A 19,320-nucleotide genomic window follows, 5' to 3' on the forward strand; every position below is an offset into this window, starting at 1 on the left:
CTATGTTAATTTATTATCATATTAAAAGGTGAACTGAAGGAGCTACAGCACTTCCTAAAATTCAATATTTTGTTTATTTTACTAATTAATTATGTGCTAGCTAAAAGGGTCTGTTAATTATCTGCCATTTGTAACATTTATTCTTTGAAAGCAGAGGACAATCATGAGACTAATCATGACATGATAGACATACTTTCCACAAATGTACTTCCATTATTATATATATATATATATATATATATATATATATATATATATATATATAATCAATCAATTTAATCAATGTTATCTCATTGTAATATTTCACTATATTTCTGTTTTTGCTGTATTTTTGATTAAATAAATGCAGCTTTGGTGAGCACGAGAGATTCCTTTCAAAACTATTAAACTTTTGAAAGCTTGTGTAGCTAAATGAAGTTCTTAAGGCTAATAATTATGATGGAGGAAAAAAGAAGACATTTCTAATCTGCATTACACTTTATATTAATTAATTGCATACCTGGGATTCTTTTTTTTCTCATGTTAAGATTGCAGGTCCTCAGGCTCTACATCACCTGTTGAATATTTAAATTATCATGCAACAAATCAAAGCTCATGTATTATTAATCAGAATCATGATTTAATTTGTTAATATAGCACCTAATAAGGGCACATTTCTCAGTAAATAACTCCTTCGCCTGCTCATATGTCTTTGGAAAACCGTCCAAAACAAAGTCCTGGTTCATACAGGGTTTAGTCCTGAGTTTGTTTTTCAATGTATATAAACAGAAAGGATGTCACTACAGGGATCTATTTACTTCACTTTATTTGATTTTTTTGCTTTTTAAAGGGACAGTTCACTCAAAAACTAAAATTTGGTCATCATTTACTTACCCTCGTGTTGACTTCCTCCTGGAAGTCAAGTTTGGTTACTAACATTCTTTAAAATATCTTCTTCAGATATATATTCAACGGAAAAAAGAAACTCATACAGGTTTGGAACCGCAAGCGATGATTCAACAGTAAAAGATGACAGAACTTTCATTTTTGGGTGAACTATCTTTTCAAATAATATCTGAATCAAATGAACATGAATTGATGGTTGTGAATAAAATTGTGTTGTAAAACACTGACCAGGTTTTCTAATGTTTCAGTGATCGTCTCCTTAAGCTTAACATGATGAAGTTTGTAATGCTTGCATATCCTCTCCACTATAGTGCTATTCCCAACAGCAGGTGGTCCCAGGATGCAGAAAATGGACTGGGCTTATAAAATAAATTAAAGATATGTTCTCCGATTCCATACTGCAGGCCTGATGCAACAACGTATGTAGAGAACAGGGAGCTTCTCTGAAAATCTTCATAAATAAATATGAACTTCACACTTTTAAAGTACTGCTCACCTGAAGTGTTGCAAATATTATTTATAAATAGTGTGTACAGCTGTTTAATATTGCACTAATTTTAAATGAAAACTGAATATCATCCTGCAAAGGTTCTTGCTTACAGTTTTGCCAAATTTGACCACAAGTGATTATGCTGGTCAGTTGTGGTCATTATCTGGTCCAAGATGAGCTGGAGGATGGCTCTTCTGGACTAATCGCTGATGGGGCAGAGACTCGGTTGACTTTGATCAAGCTGGTTAGAGCAGACAAAACTATTCAAATTTGCTCTAGGTTTGATGTTTTGTAATAAGCCTTCTTAAACTACACAAAACAACTGTAAATGTACTGTCTTTATGTAAAAAAATTTCATTATTCAAATAATTTTTACATAAAAAATACAAATATTATTTCACTATATATTTACATTTACGAGGGTTATGATTTGATAATTATAAAAAATAAAAAAAATAAAATAGTGCTTTGTCATGAATATACTGTTGCAATTTTGTACAGCTCACCCTACTTTAGGTACTTGAGCAAAGCACCGAACCCCCAACTGCTCCCTGGGCGCTGCAGCATAAATGGCTGCCCACTGCTCCGGGTGTGTGTGTGTTCACTGCTGTGTGTGCTCACTTTGGATGGGTTAAATGCAAAGCACAAATTCTGAGTATGGGTCACCATACTTGGCTGTATGTCATGTCACTTTCACTTTAAATGGCACACAATGCAAGATATTTTGTACAACTTAGACATTTATATGAAAAAAAAATACATTCAAAATAATTTAATAAAAAAAAGTTCTTAGAAAACTCACATTGTCAGTTTTCATACATTTTAAATCACACAAGTGGTTTAAATGGAAACCTTTAAGAATTAACAACTCATTAAATCTCTTCATAATCACATCAGTCACACACCTGAAAATGTTTGTTTCCAGTTTGCCTGTTTACAGTGACACAACAAGGGCCAAAAAAAAAACAAACAAACAAACAAACAAACAAACAAACAAACAAACAAAACCCCATCAGGCTAAGGCCTCTATAGCAAAATTATCAAACTGTGCAAGTTCAAATGAACTAGTGCCTATGGCCACCCATCCATGTCGTGGCTCCCAGAGCACTGCATTCTTCCACAGGGGATAGCCATTGAGATCTGCTGATGCATAGTTTCCCTGAAAACATATGTATGTGCAGCAAAATGAGAATAAAGACACAATGCACTCTTAGAAAAAAAGGTACAAAAGCTGCCACTGGGGTGGTACCTTTTGTTACTTTTAGGTACTAATATGTACACTTTAGGTACTAATCTGTACCTTTAGATACCAGTATGGACTCTTTAGGTACAAAGGTGTGCCTTTTGAAAAATTACCACACCAGTAACAGCTTTTGTATCTTTTTTTTCTGAGAGTTTAGATACCCTACAATAGAGGGAAAACTCAGCAATAAATATATTTAGGAACATTTCTATATTTAATTCAACAAACCTTGACTGTAAGGGTCAGTTTGTACCATACACGTGCTCTAGTTCCAGACAGGCCCTCAGCAAGAACTGTCATTCCACCTGTTCCATCAAAGGGTTTTACAAATATGACTATGGCTTATGTAAACTTACAGCAGCAAGGCTTTTATTATTCAGAAGCTTACTGAGGTCATTTGTGACTTTGTAGGTGCCATCTGCGTACACCCAGAAAAAGATTCCCCTTGTGCTCCGGATGACACCTCCACCTTTGTCCACTCTGACAGCAATGAAGACTCCACCGGTGTGCACAGCCTCCATGTATATGTCACATGACACCATCAGGTCATGCCTGACAATTGTTAGGACACAGAGTGGTAAATAGCAAAGAATCAAATTACGTAAAATATTATTTATTTCTTATGTACATTTCATTCAAATGTATTTATTTATGTTTTTAAAATAAGTCTCTTATGCTCATCAAGGCTCCATTTTTTTTTCTTTTTTTAAAAATGCTGAAAAATTTGTAATATTATGAAATATTATTACAATTTAAAATAAGTGTTTTCTATTTTAATATATTCATTTAATCTTGTGATGTCAAAGCTGAATTTTTAGCAGCCATAGTCTTCAGTGTCATATGATCCTTCAGAAATCATTCTAATATGCTGATTTGGTGCTTAAGAACCATTTCTTATTATTATCAATGTTTAAAACAGTTGGCTACTTAATACTTTTGTGGAAAGCGTGATACATTTTTTTAAACATTAAAAACAATTTTACTGTGTGATTTAATTAATCAAATGTATCCTTGCAGAATAAAAGTATTTTTAAAAATCTGACCGACCCCAAACTTTTGAATGGTAGTGTACATAATAGCCATAAAATCCTAACAAATGTTATGCAGACCGTGTTGAACACTGCTGCACTCACCATTTATAATCACCAATAACACTTATTGTCTGATCAGCATCTGCAACCCAGGTCACTGGACGCTGAGTGACCACCTGTCGCAGAGTGGAAACATGGGGTCCAGGATCTGTCAGGTTAGTAAAGTATTCAAAGACCCCTGTCTGATCTGCAAAGTTTGGAGCCTCTGAGAAATATGGATTTCCAGCTGGGAGACAGGAAGTTGTTAGATTTGCACACATTGCTAAGTGAAAAGTATTAGAATAACTATTAAATGAGGGAGGGAAAAAATTAAATTAAGCTACTTACATACATCAAAATCATCTTTGTATGATTTAGGAAAGGGAGCAGAGGATGGAGGATCTGGGTAACTCCCTCTCTGACCATTTCTCACAGTAGTAAATGTATATACCTCATCAACATCAAGCTCTATGCTGAAAGATCCCTCAATTACCTAAAGCATTCACAGTTCACACAGAGATATGACATTAGATTTCAAATATGACTTAAATAAAAATGAGTAAATATTTATTAGTAAAATCAATTTATTGAACCTATTGGTATTTTTTAAGAACCCAGACAATATCAAAATATTATCTCATATTAAGTCTTTTTAAAGGGTTATATAATTGATTTTATGTATATACTTACTTTAATGGGCCTGAGATTTTGGAAGAGGACTGTCTTGTTTGTCTTGAAATCAAACTTTGAATGCCACACCTGCAGCTCACTGACTGAAGCCTGTTAAAAAAGTTATTCCATACACTTAAGCAGATTTAAGTAAAGTCATTTTATCCATTATAAACCCTTTAAACCACAAAAAACACTTACAAAAGTCCCTTTCAGATGGAATGTTACATTCTGGGCAGTAACATTATAGGGGGGCAGAGGAGGTCTTATACACACAGAGTGGTCATGGGTCTAAAAAAAGAAAGTAAAATACAGTAATGTGTTTTCATACAAACATAAAGACCATTAGAATAATATATGTACACTACCTTCAAAAGTTTGCGGCAAGTATGATTTTTTTAATGCTTTTAATCATCAAGGATACATTAGATTGATCAAAAGAGACAGTAAAGACCTTTATAATGTATGTTAAAAGATTTCTACTTCAAATAAATGCTGTTCTTTTGAATGCAGCCTTGCAAAGCATGCGAGACTTCTTTCAAAAACATAAAAATGTTTAAAATTGTTTAGAAAACCAATTTCAAAAGTCTCACCATAGTTTCAGTGATTATTGTTAGATTTCCTCTCTCATCAGTCAGTGCAACATAACTTCCACCATGTGTGAAGTGTCCCACTGTCTGCAGGTACACCCAGCCAGGTTCCGTAAACTGGGTTGTATGGGCTTAGAATTTTATGAATCAAATACTTTGATAGTTGTATCACACATTATTTATATGATGCATATAATATTCATGCATATATAGAGTATGTAAAAGTACATTACCTGTTATCCAAATAGGGGACTCAACAACATAATTTCCACTCCATGGCTCATTTGCAGTCATTAGTCCATCCCTTCCAAAGGGAAGGTCATCATAATAACTAGAAACAAGATTCCAAGATATGGTCCTAAAAGCAAACACAAACCGTTTTTCTCATCACTGAACACATTTATATGTCTGAATTGAATGTATACTAGTCTTCCTTATAAACTGGGAAATGCTACATGATTCAGATCATATCAGAGTTGTCATACGCTGTCATTTTGCCATTGACATAGTTCTGGTTGAGAATTCGTGCCCAGCAGCCTCCGCCAACATTGTCATTAAAAGTGCTGTAGTCTTCAGAGGACCACAGTTTCTTGCCAGTCTTCAGGGCCTTAGGCACAGTGTTGGTGCCAGGATAATGAACCCTGTCAGTCAGACGATTCCAACATCAAGATCTCACATCACCACACTTTAACATATTTAAAAGTATTGCTAGAGTATTTTTTCCCCATTGATTATTATTTTAAAACAGTATGTGTACATTTTAATAAGGATTCATTAAAAAAAAAAAAAAAAAAAAAAAAAAGATTTACCCTAAGATTTCAACAGCATCCTGTAGCTCTTTATCAGCAATTACAACAGACGTGATCGGCTCCCAGAGGTTATCGCTGGCAATGATTTTAACTCTCTCCAGACCTCTTTTATCCAGTGTATACCGCAAAAGCTAGCAAACAAAGCAGAGAAAGAAGATATACAAGGTCATTTTTGACTGAAACTTAAGTTTCATGTGCTGTATATGCACTTTGACTGAAACTTAAGTTTCAATGTAAAAAAATTTTTTTTGAATGGGAAACGTAAATGCATAAAACAACTTTTATATACATTTGTTAATCCTGTTCAAAACTGAGTTCCATGATCCTTCAGAAACATGCTGACTTGCTGCTCAAGAAACATTTCTTATTATTATCAATGTTGAAAAACACTTTTGCTGCTTAATATTTTTTATATTTATTAATAATATATATATATATATATAAACATAAAATATAAAAAAATTTAATCAGTATTGTAAATTTTTTAATTTAGTATATATTTATTTTTTTAAAGTAGTGTACATTTATTAATTAGTGTACATTTATTAATTTAACACAAACTAAATATTACCAAATAATTATGTTTTTGTAATTATTTTTGAAGGTGTCTTTCATTCCATATCTGTGAAAAAAAAAAAAAAAAAAAAAAATCAGATGTTCAGATTAACAAAGAATATGATTACAGAAAAACTTAAAGTTTATGGGAATAAATGAGAAGCATTCACCCCGACATAATCAATATCCAAGTCATGGTACTGCTTTGCCCCAAGAATCCATGAAACCACATAAGAAGCAGTGATATCAGGGAAACTATATGGCCAGTTTTCACCATTTCCAACCCATCCTGGAAAAGCCCACGGTAGACCTGTTAAAAACAAATTATTAAAGGTGGAAACTACTAATATTACATTTTGGGACTGAATGCATAAGTACAACAGCATTGTATGTTCTTTTGCATGTTTTCCCTGTTTGATGTGCATTTTATTTTTTTATTTTTTTTACCTATAAGTGTGATGTTTGGATTCCTCTTCTTAGCTTCCCTCATAAGCCACCATTCATATCCTCTAAAATAATTCTCATCATCTTCATAGTGCATGTGTGAGGGCTCAGTTCCATCTGTAAATGATTACATTTAATAGGTCATGCGGATAATGCAAACACACAGTTTTAAAGTGAAAGAGATCTATGTACCTGTAGTCTGAGCATCGCCTCCTATTTCAACCTTCAGAATTTGTAATGAGGCTCCAAATTTAGGCTGTTAAATACAGATTGACATGTATACAGTCTATAATATAAATACATTATTTATTACATAAATGTAGTCTGATCAGATTCCTTTCCAAGCAAACACACCTTGAATAGATAGTCTAGAATCTGACTCCGGTATGGCTCGGCATAATTGACGAGCAAACGCGATGTCGCCTGTAAAAAAAAAAAAACATTATAACACAGTTTTTTATTTTATTTTATTTATTTATTTATTTTTTTTGTTATGCAGACGTTAGCGTTTTCTGTAAATTGTTTTACTGACTAAGCACTTCAGAAACGCCGAAAAATGAAGCGCACAAAAGTAAAACACTCACCCCACCACCGCTTAAAGCACCAATGCCATCAAACGATCGTCCTAATCCCGTTCTATCATCTAAATCGTAGTCCACGCCTAAACAAACACTGATATAGAGAAAAATACCCCAAAACACCCAACACTGATTTCCTATGTTCATTCTAACTTGCGCTTTCCTACAACATTATATCAGCTGACTTGCATGTTCCGCATGTAGGCGGTGCCGTGATAAGCCGAACCACGCCCCTCACGAGCGTCTCCAGTCAGTGGGCTCGCGTCATCTATGGGGGCGTGGTTTATTTTGAGTAAGAAACCACAGTAAAGCATTTTGAGCGGGGAAACGAATAAATGTTATTATATTGTATGTATTTAGAAAGAAGTCACCTTTTATTTATTTTATTTTTTTTAACTTATTTTTGCCATGTTTCCCGGTGCTGTGTGCTATAGTTTCTAAGTTTTAAAAACGGACCATTTATTGGGAAATATTCCAGGTTTCTTAATTTGTCCTTTCTCTTGTCAAAGGTTTCAAATAAATAATGTTTTAGTCTTAGTTTTAGTTAAGAGTTAGTTTAGTGTGCAAAATTCCTTTAATTAATAAAAGTCATCGTCTTGCAGGAAGTGACATCATTTTGGTGGGAAAGCAACAATCAACAATTTATCATCTGTAAGTATTTGCGATATTCTGTGATGTGTTGCGGTATTACCAAAGTTTTGTGGTATTACCCAAAATGTATGTACAAGTATGTATGTATATATATAGTTACAGTTTTGATCATATCAAAATGAGGCTTAAAAAGCATGTTCACTCAATCATGTTGGCATCCAGAACAGTTTTTGTTGGTTTGTAGTTTGCGGTTGGTTTGTAGGACTTCTTTTGGGCTCACAATTTTATTAATTTTTTTTTCTTCTTCATTAGTTGATCAGAAGAAAACATTTTTATAAAATAATCCTTGATGTCAGATGATGGCCTACAACCAAATATTGTAATTCTGTAAAACTGTAGTCGATTTTGGTGGGGGCAGAAAGGGAAATATGTTCACCGCCTGTTGAAATCTAATAGCAGTATGAAGGCCCTAGCCCATATGAATGTCCTTCTTGTGACTCGAGGGGTGTCTGTAGTAATATGCTTTTCTGTATTACTGTAGGCCATTGTTAAAGGCGTCATTATCTCTGACATTGTGATGGTGCCATGTGGTCTTTCCTCAATTTTTTGGAAACAATTTCAGAGAGGAGAAAAGCATTGCCTAAATTTGATATTCAGTTTCTTTCTTTGATAGTATCCACACAGAACATGTCATCTTTCATAACCCATTTCATTTTTCAGTCTACGTTTTCATTGCGAGTCAGATGTGAAGGGATTTCTCATAGATGGTATGAATTTTCTCAGATTTGTGGAGCTGCCAAGTCAGCTTTACAGACTACTTTATTTACAGTGTTCTCCTGCAGAGGCTTATAACACGATTTGGATGCATTGATTACTTATATTTGAAAAAGGTTTTTTTTTTTTTTTTTTTTTTTTTATTATACTTCTACCATCTGTACCTCATTTATCAGTCTGTTCTGGGGGAAGGAACAGCAAGGTCACTAGATATAGGATTTTGGTTTATTGATTGATGGTTTGATATCTTAGAAATATGAGCTCCTATCTGATAAGAATGTGGGAAAGAGAAAATAGCTGCACAGTGTCAGTTTTATTTGTAGATATGAACTATTTTATTGTATTATTACTATTATTTTTAGGTAGCAAAATGACAATAGTAATTGAAATGTTTTTTTTTTTTTATTAATTGAAATGTTTTTTTTTTTTTATGTAATGTTATTGTTTTTTATTTTTATTTTTTGTTTTGTTTTTATGTGCTTTTATTGATTTTTGTTTTATGATTGCTGTAGTTAATTATTGTGTTTTCTTTTTTCTTAGATGTCTAAATATACATTATCTGGAGGGAATGTTTATTAAATACAAAATTGTTATTTTTTTTTATGCGAAATAAATCAAGTTAATAAATCCAATGCAAGATATGACCACAGGGGGGTATGCGAAATAAATCAAGTTAATTATTTCCTTCCCTTTTTCGTTTTTTCCCCCTATATATTTTCCCCCCTCTCTTTTTTCTTTTGTTCTTTTCAGTAGGCCATTTACAAGCACTGTCGGTTTCCTTCAACCCTTCTCCTTTTTTTATGATCAAAGATTGGTATCAAGCTCTGTAATTACATCAGGGGTTCCTTTAATTGCTTAGACAGTATTCTGCTGGGAATATCTGTAAGAAAGAAGAGAACAAGAACTTGTGTTGCACAAGCAAAGGGAAAGCATAATTATACAGTGATGATTTGGAAATGACTTACAATGACTTTCCTCAGTGGTCAGATGCTTTTAATAGCATGACGCCAGACCAAATTAAAACAACTCTAGTTAAGAAATAATCAAAAGAGATATTTTCAAAGACATTGTCGGTTCTATAAAGGGTTTATTAATTAATTAATTTATTTTTGTGACAAAAGAAATGTACAAATAATATCACAAGTGATGTATTCCTATATCAGCACACTTTTCAAGCAACAAATACATACAAATAAACAGAACAAAAAAGTCATATTGGAAAAAAAAAAAAAACCCTCTAGCATCACTTGTTTGCAAATACCACTTGGTTTGATATTGTATCTAATGCAGTGAAGTTCATACGTTTCATTTGTACATTCACATGTATTCAGAATTTACCAGGACAACACTGAACCTCAGATTTTTTGGGTGTAAATGACTATATTATTTCAGCATGTTACCTTGGTGAGGTGAGGAGGTTTAAGAGGGCATCTGTTTATGTTTCATCATCATTTGACATCATAGTGCAAAAATAAAAAGCCTCTGCCATGTAATTTTAGCAGCATGAAACAGATATGACAGATTGACACATACAAAGCATGTATGTGGCTCTTAAATCACTGCCATGACCTCTCTTACATCCGGTCTCTTACATTTTTTTTTTTTTTTTAAGTGTTTTATTCTTTCTGTGTGCCCTTTTCAGATGTTAATTAATGGCAACACAGTTGCAGAAGAAAGCAGGATGTTCTTTATTCCAGAGAGAGTCGATCTCTTTGACCATTTTAAGTCAGACACTGATGCATTATACAGTTGGTCAACAATGTATTGCCTGACCCTGTATTCAAGTAATTCGAGGTGTTTTGTGTGTGTGTGTGTGTGTGTGTGTGTGTGTGTGTGTGTGTGTATGTGAGAGAGAGTCATGTCAGCCTGACATCTTTTTATTGCTCACATTGGCACTTATTTGTCTTTTTTATTTTCTACTTGTAGTTATGTATTCCTAGCAGATTTTTTTTCTTTGGGTTGTCACCTTTCTGTACGCCTACATGGATAGAGCTTTGAACGACTGACCGTTATCTCCTTCTTTGACTCTGTGGAGCACAACTGAATGTGGACAATTGCAAATGGCTTTGTATAGAGATTTCATACAGACACCCTCCTATATATTAATTGTATGCATATGAGTAATCCGTTTGACTTGTTGTGAAAGGACATTGTATTGATCATTGGGAGACTATAGGAAGTGCAAAGGAGTCCATACAAGAGCCTATGATTTGGTTTAGGGATCTGGTTATGACCCTCTTGTTTTTCCAAGGATGTGACTGGAATATCTTTAGAATGGATGGGTAGATGTGCTGCATGCTAATTAGATTGTTCAAGCAATGAGATGCATGATTCTTATTGGTCAGTGGCAGTGTTCAGCAGTCAGATATTTCCTAATATTTACTGTCACCCATGGGAATGCCGCACATACTGTATATCATGGCATTCATGTCCTCGTGGGAAGTTCGTATTTACGAGTTGGGAATTATGACGTCAGGTGCATTCACTAATCACTAGTGTTATTTTAGTATAATTGAGATATTTTTTGTTATTAGTATTTTGAATTATATATATATATATATATATATATATATATATATATAATATATATGATAGATATATATATATATATATATATATATATTTCTGTTGAGATATATTTTGTTATTAGTATTTTGAATTCTATTTTATTTTTGTATTTTCTGTTGTTTTTAAATATGTAAATATATAGTTTTTTCTTTTTTATTTCAGTTTTAGTTTTTAGTTACAATTTATGTTTTTATTTTATTTCAGTTAACTATAATAACCCAGAACAAGATGTTTTTATGCTTTTATTCAATTTATGAAGCTAAATAAGTACTAATGTGTTTTGTTCATGCAACTTAGCTAGTTTTATTGTAAATGTAAAAAAAAACAAAAAACAAAAAAAAAAAAACAATCAAATAAATTTACCATCAATAGAGACGCAGCATCAGTTATGTCCACATACTTTCTCACTGACATTCTCCCAACTTGAAAACTCTGGCCTTAAAGAAAGTTCAGTTTTTTACTAGTAGATTTTTTTTGATGTTGTGGTTGTTTTTGTGTGTTTTTTTTTTTTTTATGTTATCTCTGTGATGTGTTTTGTGCACCATTAGAGTGTTCTATATGATGTTGTGAATGTGGATATATACGATGAACGCAAATCTATCAATTTGCGTTTGTTTTGGTGCTAGAATGATTGTTTTGTGCATTTTCGGTATTTATAGTAGCCATCTTATAATGTTGGATAATGTACTGTCAGCCGGTCATTATTGCGAAATAAACCCCGACAGGGTCATCAGAACCCCAATGTGTAAAGTGGAGGAGTAAAGGCTACCTTTATCCTTATGTTTAAGCAAACAAGCAGTTATATTCTGAAATTGTTCTTTATTCTTTGACGTGTTTAATGTCTTTAAGCTTAAAAGCAGAATGGAGAAGGTTTGAAAGATGGCACATAGAAGATTCCTCAGATGTGTCCCAACCTACTTTACATCATGGTTCAAATGGCTACTGTGATAATTTCCTTACCACGATAGTGTAACCATGTTTTTGAAAACATTTTAGTGTCCTGAAATGAATGAATTCGCTCCTTTGGCTTCCAGAAGCAATCACTTAAAGCATAGGCCATGCATATCATTGGTCGGGCTGCAGAAAACACAAAGGCTGCAAAAAAGGTTATTCATCTTGATTAAATATGCATTGGCAGCAGGTCAGGGCTGCAGAAGGGATTCAGATTTAAACTGTACTGCTTCAGAAATTAATTTGATAGCTTCTGCTGGTGTTTATGTGAGTTTTTGTGTTGGGGTGTGTACATGTGTGTGTATTTTATTCAAGAATAGTCATGACTTCTTTCATTAGTGAAGTGGACCTGACTGCATTGAGTTCTGTGTAAGGCCATCAACCTTGAGTGTTTATGACTCTGGAGGTACTATCAAGCCACAAACCTCACTTCCTCTTTTCATTACCTTTCAGACAGTTTTCACTCTGTAAGCTTTAAACCTTCATTTCAGCAGACATCTTGTTTGTTGTTTTGAAAACTAACCTTTATTAAAGTAATTAATTAAGGTGCTTAGATTTAGTTAGCACCAACATTGAATCTGATTAAATCATTTGTCATTAATTAAGGTGCTTAGATTTAGTTAGTACCAACATTGTATGTGATTTAATCGTTTATTTGTTTATTCGTTTATTTTCTGGAAGCAAGTATATGTATAGTTTTTTTTTTTTTTTTTTTCTACAAAAAGCTATTGAACATTCCCACTTTTATGGCCCAGTGGGGCATGTTGTCACATTATATGGTGTAAGTTATCCCGATGTAAACCACCATTAAACAAGCAGTTATAGAATATGCAATAGTAAAGTTGAAAAATTTCAGCAGTTATGAAACAAAATAATTCACAGAAAATCCAAAATGGGAGATTTTACAGAAAAGTCTGAAAATATTGATTTGGAATTGTATTAAATTAAATTGTATAAAATTACAACATGTGAAATGTGTTGTCCCAATGAAAATATAACAAATAGCCCTGACATTAAATATCAGGGCTATTTGTTATATTTCATTAATTTTCATTAATTTTTATGAAATATAGTTTCATCTTTTTTTTATGTTTTTGAAAATATCTCAAGGCTAAATTTATTTAATCAAAACAATAATTCTGAAAGCTCGATTTATTATTTTTGGGAACAGAGGTTTTTATTATTTTTTGGAGAATATTTTTATCCTTTGTTTTGTTGAGATTATTTAATTTTTTTTTAATTTGATTTTTATGTGTATTTGTGCATTTTATCTTGTATTTACAAAATAATTGATTCTCAGGCTTCTGGATGGCATTGCCTAGTTTTGCTTTTTTCAAAGACACGAACTGTGATGGATAGTTTGCCTCTGAAAATTGCTTGAACTTAAAGTTCCACCTCCAGGTTTCTGCCAAGAGGGATATTCCATCAGAATCTCCCTCAATGATCATGATTGCATAAGCCATTTTACAACCCAGTGCGATATATAAACGTGCCATGAATACATATTGTGGAATCTGATTCAATGTGATCAGTCTGGTTTAAGAGGAAAGTATGAAATTATGTATCTTCAAACCACTTTTGGCTTTAAACAGGTAGCAGTTTTTATCTACTACTTCTTTTAAACTTTTATGAGTTTTGTAATGTACCGTAAGAAATCCATACGGTACAAAGACTAATCATTGCTTCAGTATTTCGGATCAAGTCCAGGGAGTAAAACTCCCTTATGTAACGCTTGAATGCACAGCACAGAAAGCAATACATATTTGAATCAACAGATCGTTTTATTAGAAGCAGACTTGCAATTTACAGATGGATTATGGAAAACGGATGCAAGTTTTTCTATCAATAAATTATGATGCCTGGATAAAGTGAGATGAGTGTGAGACCTGGCCAGGCTGGAGTCTTTACTATAGACAGGATTAACCACCCATCACCAGTCATTTATCGGCTCTTTAGGATCTCAAAAAGGATTATTAAAAGAAAACAGCATGGCCTTGTATTGGCATTTCCTATTTAACAATAATCTATATGCTTATCTGTGCTCCCTCATGACCTTAACATGTTGTGAATCCAAAGGAGGTGTATTGATCTGTTAAAATTACTTTTTTTTTTTTTTTTTTTTTTTTCACAGTGTATATCAGTTCAATCCACTGACAGGCTCGCTGGGCATAGGGTTGTTGTGATTGCCGCTTGACGAGGCTGTTTTGTAGGCTAAGACATTGAGAAAGAAATAGTGGCAGGGAACCACAGGAGGCATCCAAAAACACCAAAGTGCCATTCGATTTCCTCTTATTTTTGTTGTAAAGTGCTTCAGGAAAGAGGCAGATGATGCCTCAGGGGCACCGCCATCTAAAAGTGTACATATGGCCAGTGACAGAGCAACACAGACACTATTCAACCTCAACCCAGGGGTGGAAACACACAATGTGCCCCTGGACATAAAATCTCTCCACCCTCTGTATCTAGAAAAATTATGAAATATTATCTGTCAGGTGTTGAAGGGGACAGAGGAGTCTGTGTGGATATCAGGTTAGAAGTGGTTTCTTCATTGCACGCTGGAGTCTGCTGAGGATCAGACCTCTCAGTCATACACACAGTTTGTCACGGTAACACCAGGAAATGTGAATTTGATTGACGTCGCTGAACCGTGCTTATGACAAGGATGATTACAACTGGCGTATGATTGGCAGTTTACACAGATATATCATTCATCCGCGATAATTGAAAATAACAAAAACAAATAAACAGGAAACAATGCGATGCGGCATGCTGTGCAGCAAAAATGAGATTTGAGAGAAGACATTTAATGAGTATGCAAATGCATATGAAAAACACACACAATAGTATCAATGACATGAGTGTATTCTTTTGACAGTGATTTGATATTTTTGACAGGGATTTTTTTTTTTTATGTTTTTCACTTTTATGTTTTAAATAAGTTATTTTTAAGTAAAAAGTGCATTATTTTTGTGCACTGAAGTCATATTCATGGTGTTTGAAAATATATTTGATTAATTTTTACTTTATGGTTACACCACTTGACAATTTATGAGCCACTGAAACATTTGTTTTTGTTTAAAATACTATAAATATATTTAAAAATTAAAATGAACACAAAGATGACATACTTGACAACCTGGTGTTTGTGAACTAATTTTTTTTATTTTGATTTTTCTCATTTTCAACATCTCAGACACCCAATATAGTATAATGCTAATATAATATTACACATTTAGTAATTCATCTGACGATGTTCTATAGCTCATATAGATTGAATGCAGGTTCTTGCACAGCTCTAACAGCATGAACATACATAAGCATAAAACCCTAATGTACATAACTGATTTAAAAAAAAAAGTGAAGCAACTTTTTTTTTTCATTGTAAATTATAAGTTTTTTTTTGTTTGTTTGTTTGTTTGTTTTACTGTAAAATTATATTAAATGTCCTGACGTATAAACTTTTTAAACTTTGTATAAATTAAGTTATGCACATTTGTTATGTTCTATATGAAGCACATTTTTGTGACAATGTTCCAAACCTCCTATCCAGCTTGAACAATGGATACGGAGAGAAAAAACATGTTTACATGCAGGTTCTTGCAGAGCTGTGTCACTGATACAATATGAGACTGTGAGATCATAACTGTAGTGGGCTTAATTCGTCCCCTACAAAGGGCAGATCTGTTGATGGTGTCAAATCATCTGAACTGTTTGCTTTAAATTGCATTACAGATCAATGTGAGACAGGCTGATGAATCAATGCCGCTACCAAAAGAATATAATCATGTTGACTTGTTGACCATATTAAAACTACTGTCATTTATCTCGCTGAAAGAATTGGTTGTTGAATGGGCTTTTTGTTTCATCTACATGTGATCAGAAAAAAAATAAATAAATAAAATGAACGAACATGGAAATAATCTGACGACAGTGTTTTTAAATAACAGTAACTAAAGATGAAGGAATATACTTAAGTTGAGAGCTGAAATGGTTTGACAAGCCATTTCGACACAAAACATGATTTGCTACTTGCTGGTTTGTTGGTGGTATTAGAGGATGGGATATTCTAATTATAGAGAGCATTTGATTGGACAGAAATTTGTTGTGCAGGAAGAGAAACAGAATGTAAATGTTGTATTTTTAATTATATATTTTAATAATTGTATATCCACTAAAAGTTAATGTAGTAAATGTTTAAGAGTATACTAACATAGATATGAGGTCTATAGATAAATATTTTTTTGTTTGTTTGTTTGTTTTTCTGTTGCAGGCTAAGAATCAACCTTACATGGCTTAATACTATTAAAAAAAAAAAAAAAATTTCATGTTGAATAAACACAAGGAGCCCTTATGTGCTACAAATAAAAAATTACAAAGTACAGTAGAAGTTTTTTTTTTCCTAATCTACAGCTCATTTGCATGCTGTACTTCATTTTGACTTCATAGTCAAAAAAAAAATAAAATAAAAAAAGGGTACAAGATGATGAACTGATTTTCTATCCAGCGTTTTACATTTCAGTATAAGAGCACAAAAGAGCTAGCAAGCACAGATACAAATTAAATGGTTTTTACTTCCTTTTGAAATTCAAAACAAAACAAAATGTCTGATCTTGACATCTATTTTTTTTTTTACACAATCAAATACTTAATGAGGAATATATGCATCAGATCACTATTCATATAAACATTTAACATCTATAGATCATATTAATCGGCTTTATTGGCATCATGACCGGTTTATAAATGAGACAGTCTAGCTTTTATTTGTTTAAATCCTTTCCCACATTTACATTTCTTTTCTTTGAAGTCCCGATGTTCTGATCCTAACACTGAGCAATCTCCTGCAGCTCTTTATGTCTGAGTAAGGGCCGTTTTTGCTGAAAGAGAAACACTCTTGTGGAAAATTGGAATGCTGGGTATTTGTGGAGGCGATATCTGTTACTAATTAAAACTGAGCATTTTGTCTGCCAGAAGAGACATCTCAGTATGACTTGTTGCACTTGAGAGGAGTTATGTAAGGGCAAACGTGAACACTTTTAGACTTGTAAGTCAGCATTTATTACCAAAGGTCATTTTAGAGATTAAAACAGTGCTTCACTCATGGGATCATGTTATTTTTTTGACTGTACACTGTAGTATTCGATGTTAACACATTTAGTTCATGCATACAGAGTGGTCAGGCTTGTTTGACTTCACCTCAACCTCATATTTTGCAGTAAAACAGTATTTTTGCTCCATGTGGCATTGAATTAAATGTTAATAACTGTGACATATTCACTAACAGGCTTATTCAAACTAAGTCCACATTTTTGGCTTAAGCTACATGCATGACTGGATCATGTCAATCTCAAATCATTCATTAAGAGTAGTTCACCCAAATATAAGTTTATTTACTGAAAATTTACTCAAGATCCAAGATGTAGAGGAGTTTGTTTGTTTCTTCAGAACAGATTTGGAGAGATTTAGCATTACAGCACTTTCTCATCAATGGATCCTCTGCAGTGAATGGGTGCCGTCAGTATGAGAGTCCAAACATCTGTTCTGATGAAGAAACAAACTCATCTTGGATGGCTTGAGGGTGAGTACATTTTCAGAGATTTAAATTTTTGGGTACACTGTTCCTTTAAGGCATCTGAGCCTTTAATAGAACTGGTCTGAGTGGAACTTGTGTTTTGCAGGCCTGCGTTTGTTGGTTATCGCGTCGTTCAATTGCACTGAACTGGATAATCACATCGATCGCATTCAGAAAGCAACAGCCGGTGTGTTTTCAGGTCCATGGATGTGTTGCAAAGCTGTAGGCCGAGTGCATTTAGCAGTGGATGTTTTAATGAAAGATGAGTATCTGTTTCTCCCCAGGCAGTCTCTGTGGTAATAAGCATTTTTTTTTTATTATAATGTGGTGTGTTATTCTTCCCGGCATCCTCTCTGTTATGTGTGCAAATTACTTGTCTGCCATGAACATATTACTGTAATTTGTAGTGGAAAAATAAAATATGTTGTGGATGAAAAGCCATTTCTTATACCATGCAAAACTGCAGATTATGCAGTGCATAATAATATACATATATACTCTATGCTTCTCGACTGGTTTTCACTTTAGGATCTGGATTTTACATCTGATGCTGATAAATTGTGATCCAACAAAGAATCAAAGCTTTTTATTGTACAAAAGTAAACAAAAACGGCATTGAAATCTTGAATTTAATAAAACTGTAATGAACAAACACTGACAAATATTGTATTTGACAGCTTAATATGCTATTAATATGATGTTGGGATCTTTCCAATTTGGCTGGCTTTTGAAAAATGATGAATTTCATTCCAAAATTATGTAGATTTGATTGGACACACAACTTTTTATATTAGAACAAACTTGGGTTGCACATTACTATTTAAATTAGTACCATAGTAGCAATAAAAAAAGAAAGAAAAAAAAAACATACATGCATGTGTATATATACATATAAAATAAAATGGATATTTCGCAGGTAAATATAGCAAGGATGCACATTACATGCCCACATACATGTACTATAGCTTATTTAAATTAAAGGGATGATGTGAGATCACCTGACATAAATGGGATCATAAATTCCTGTTTTGTAAATGTGCACATTTTATTACCATTATAAAGCAGTCATGGTTCACAGCTGATTGTTAATTTGTTGGTATAGCTGTAGAAACTTGTCATTACGTGGCGTGTCATTAAAGGGGTCATTAAAGAAATGGTTCTTTAGGGTCTTAATGAGAAGTCTGTAACATACTTTGGTTAAAATTTCTCAATGGTAGTCTAAAAAACACCCTTTTTACCCTGTCAAAATCAGCTCTGTTTTCCGCACGCTGTTCTAGTCCAAGTTGCTTTAAATGCTAGTGAGCTTTGTTGACCCCACCCCTCTCTTCCGTGGGGTGACGAGCAGAGTGTAAACTTCAGCCTCGAAACTTGCTAATTAGCATATATTAGGAAAAGGAATCTGCAAAGATTCAATAAAAAAAAAAAAACCTTACACTCACTTCTTATGCAGATAAAGCTGGATCACGAATGATTCGTGCAAACCTAAACGCATTTCATAAAAATGAAACGTTAATCCTCTGCGTCTTCAGCG

The 19,320-nt window shown here is 33.3% G+C and overlaps 1 protein-coding gene and 1 long non-coding RNA gene across 2 annotated transcripts; one reads left to right on the plus strand and one right to left on the minus strand.

The window, feature by feature from the left end:
- Positions 1-986: 986 nt before the first annotated feature.
- Positions 987-7,560, minus strand: LOC109071112 (galactocerebrosidase-like). Its single transcript, XM_042773384.1, has 16 exons — positions 7,340-7,560; positions 7,110-7,178; positions 6,948-7,011; positions 6,759-6,872; positions 6,482-6,621; positions 5,757-5,887; positions 5,433-5,588; positions 5,181-5,305; positions 4,951-5,078; positions 4,559-4,648; positions 4,379-4,468; positions 4,037-4,181; positions 3,752-3,935; positions 3,007-3,170; positions 2,847-2,923; positions 987-2,534 (listed from the first exon to the last, which is right to left on the minus strand). Exons 1-16 carry the CDS (start codon positions 7,478-7,480, stop codon positions 2,388-2,390), a joined length of 1,965 nt encoding a protein of 654 aa, XP_042629318.1. The 5' UTR covers positions 7,481-7,560; the 3' UTR covers positions 987-2,387.
- An 80-nt stretch (positions 7,561-7,640) lies between these two features.
- Positions 7,641-18,093, plus strand: LOC122148141. The gene is made up of 4 exons (XR_006162114.1): positions 7,641-7,811; positions 7,936-7,984; positions 17,663-17,795; positions 17,896-18,093. It is a non-coding gene; the product is annotated as an uncharacterized LOC122148141 (long non-coding RNA).
- Positions 18,094-19,320: the final 1,227 nt, after the last annotated feature.

Source organism: Cyprinus carpio, chromosome A17, assembly GCF_018340385.1.
Source record: "Cyprinus carpio isolate SPL01 chromosome A17, ASM1834038v1, whole genome shotgun sequence".
NCBI lineage: Eukaryota > Metazoa > Chordata > Actinopteri > Cypriniformes > Cyprinidae > Cyprinus > Cyprinus carpio.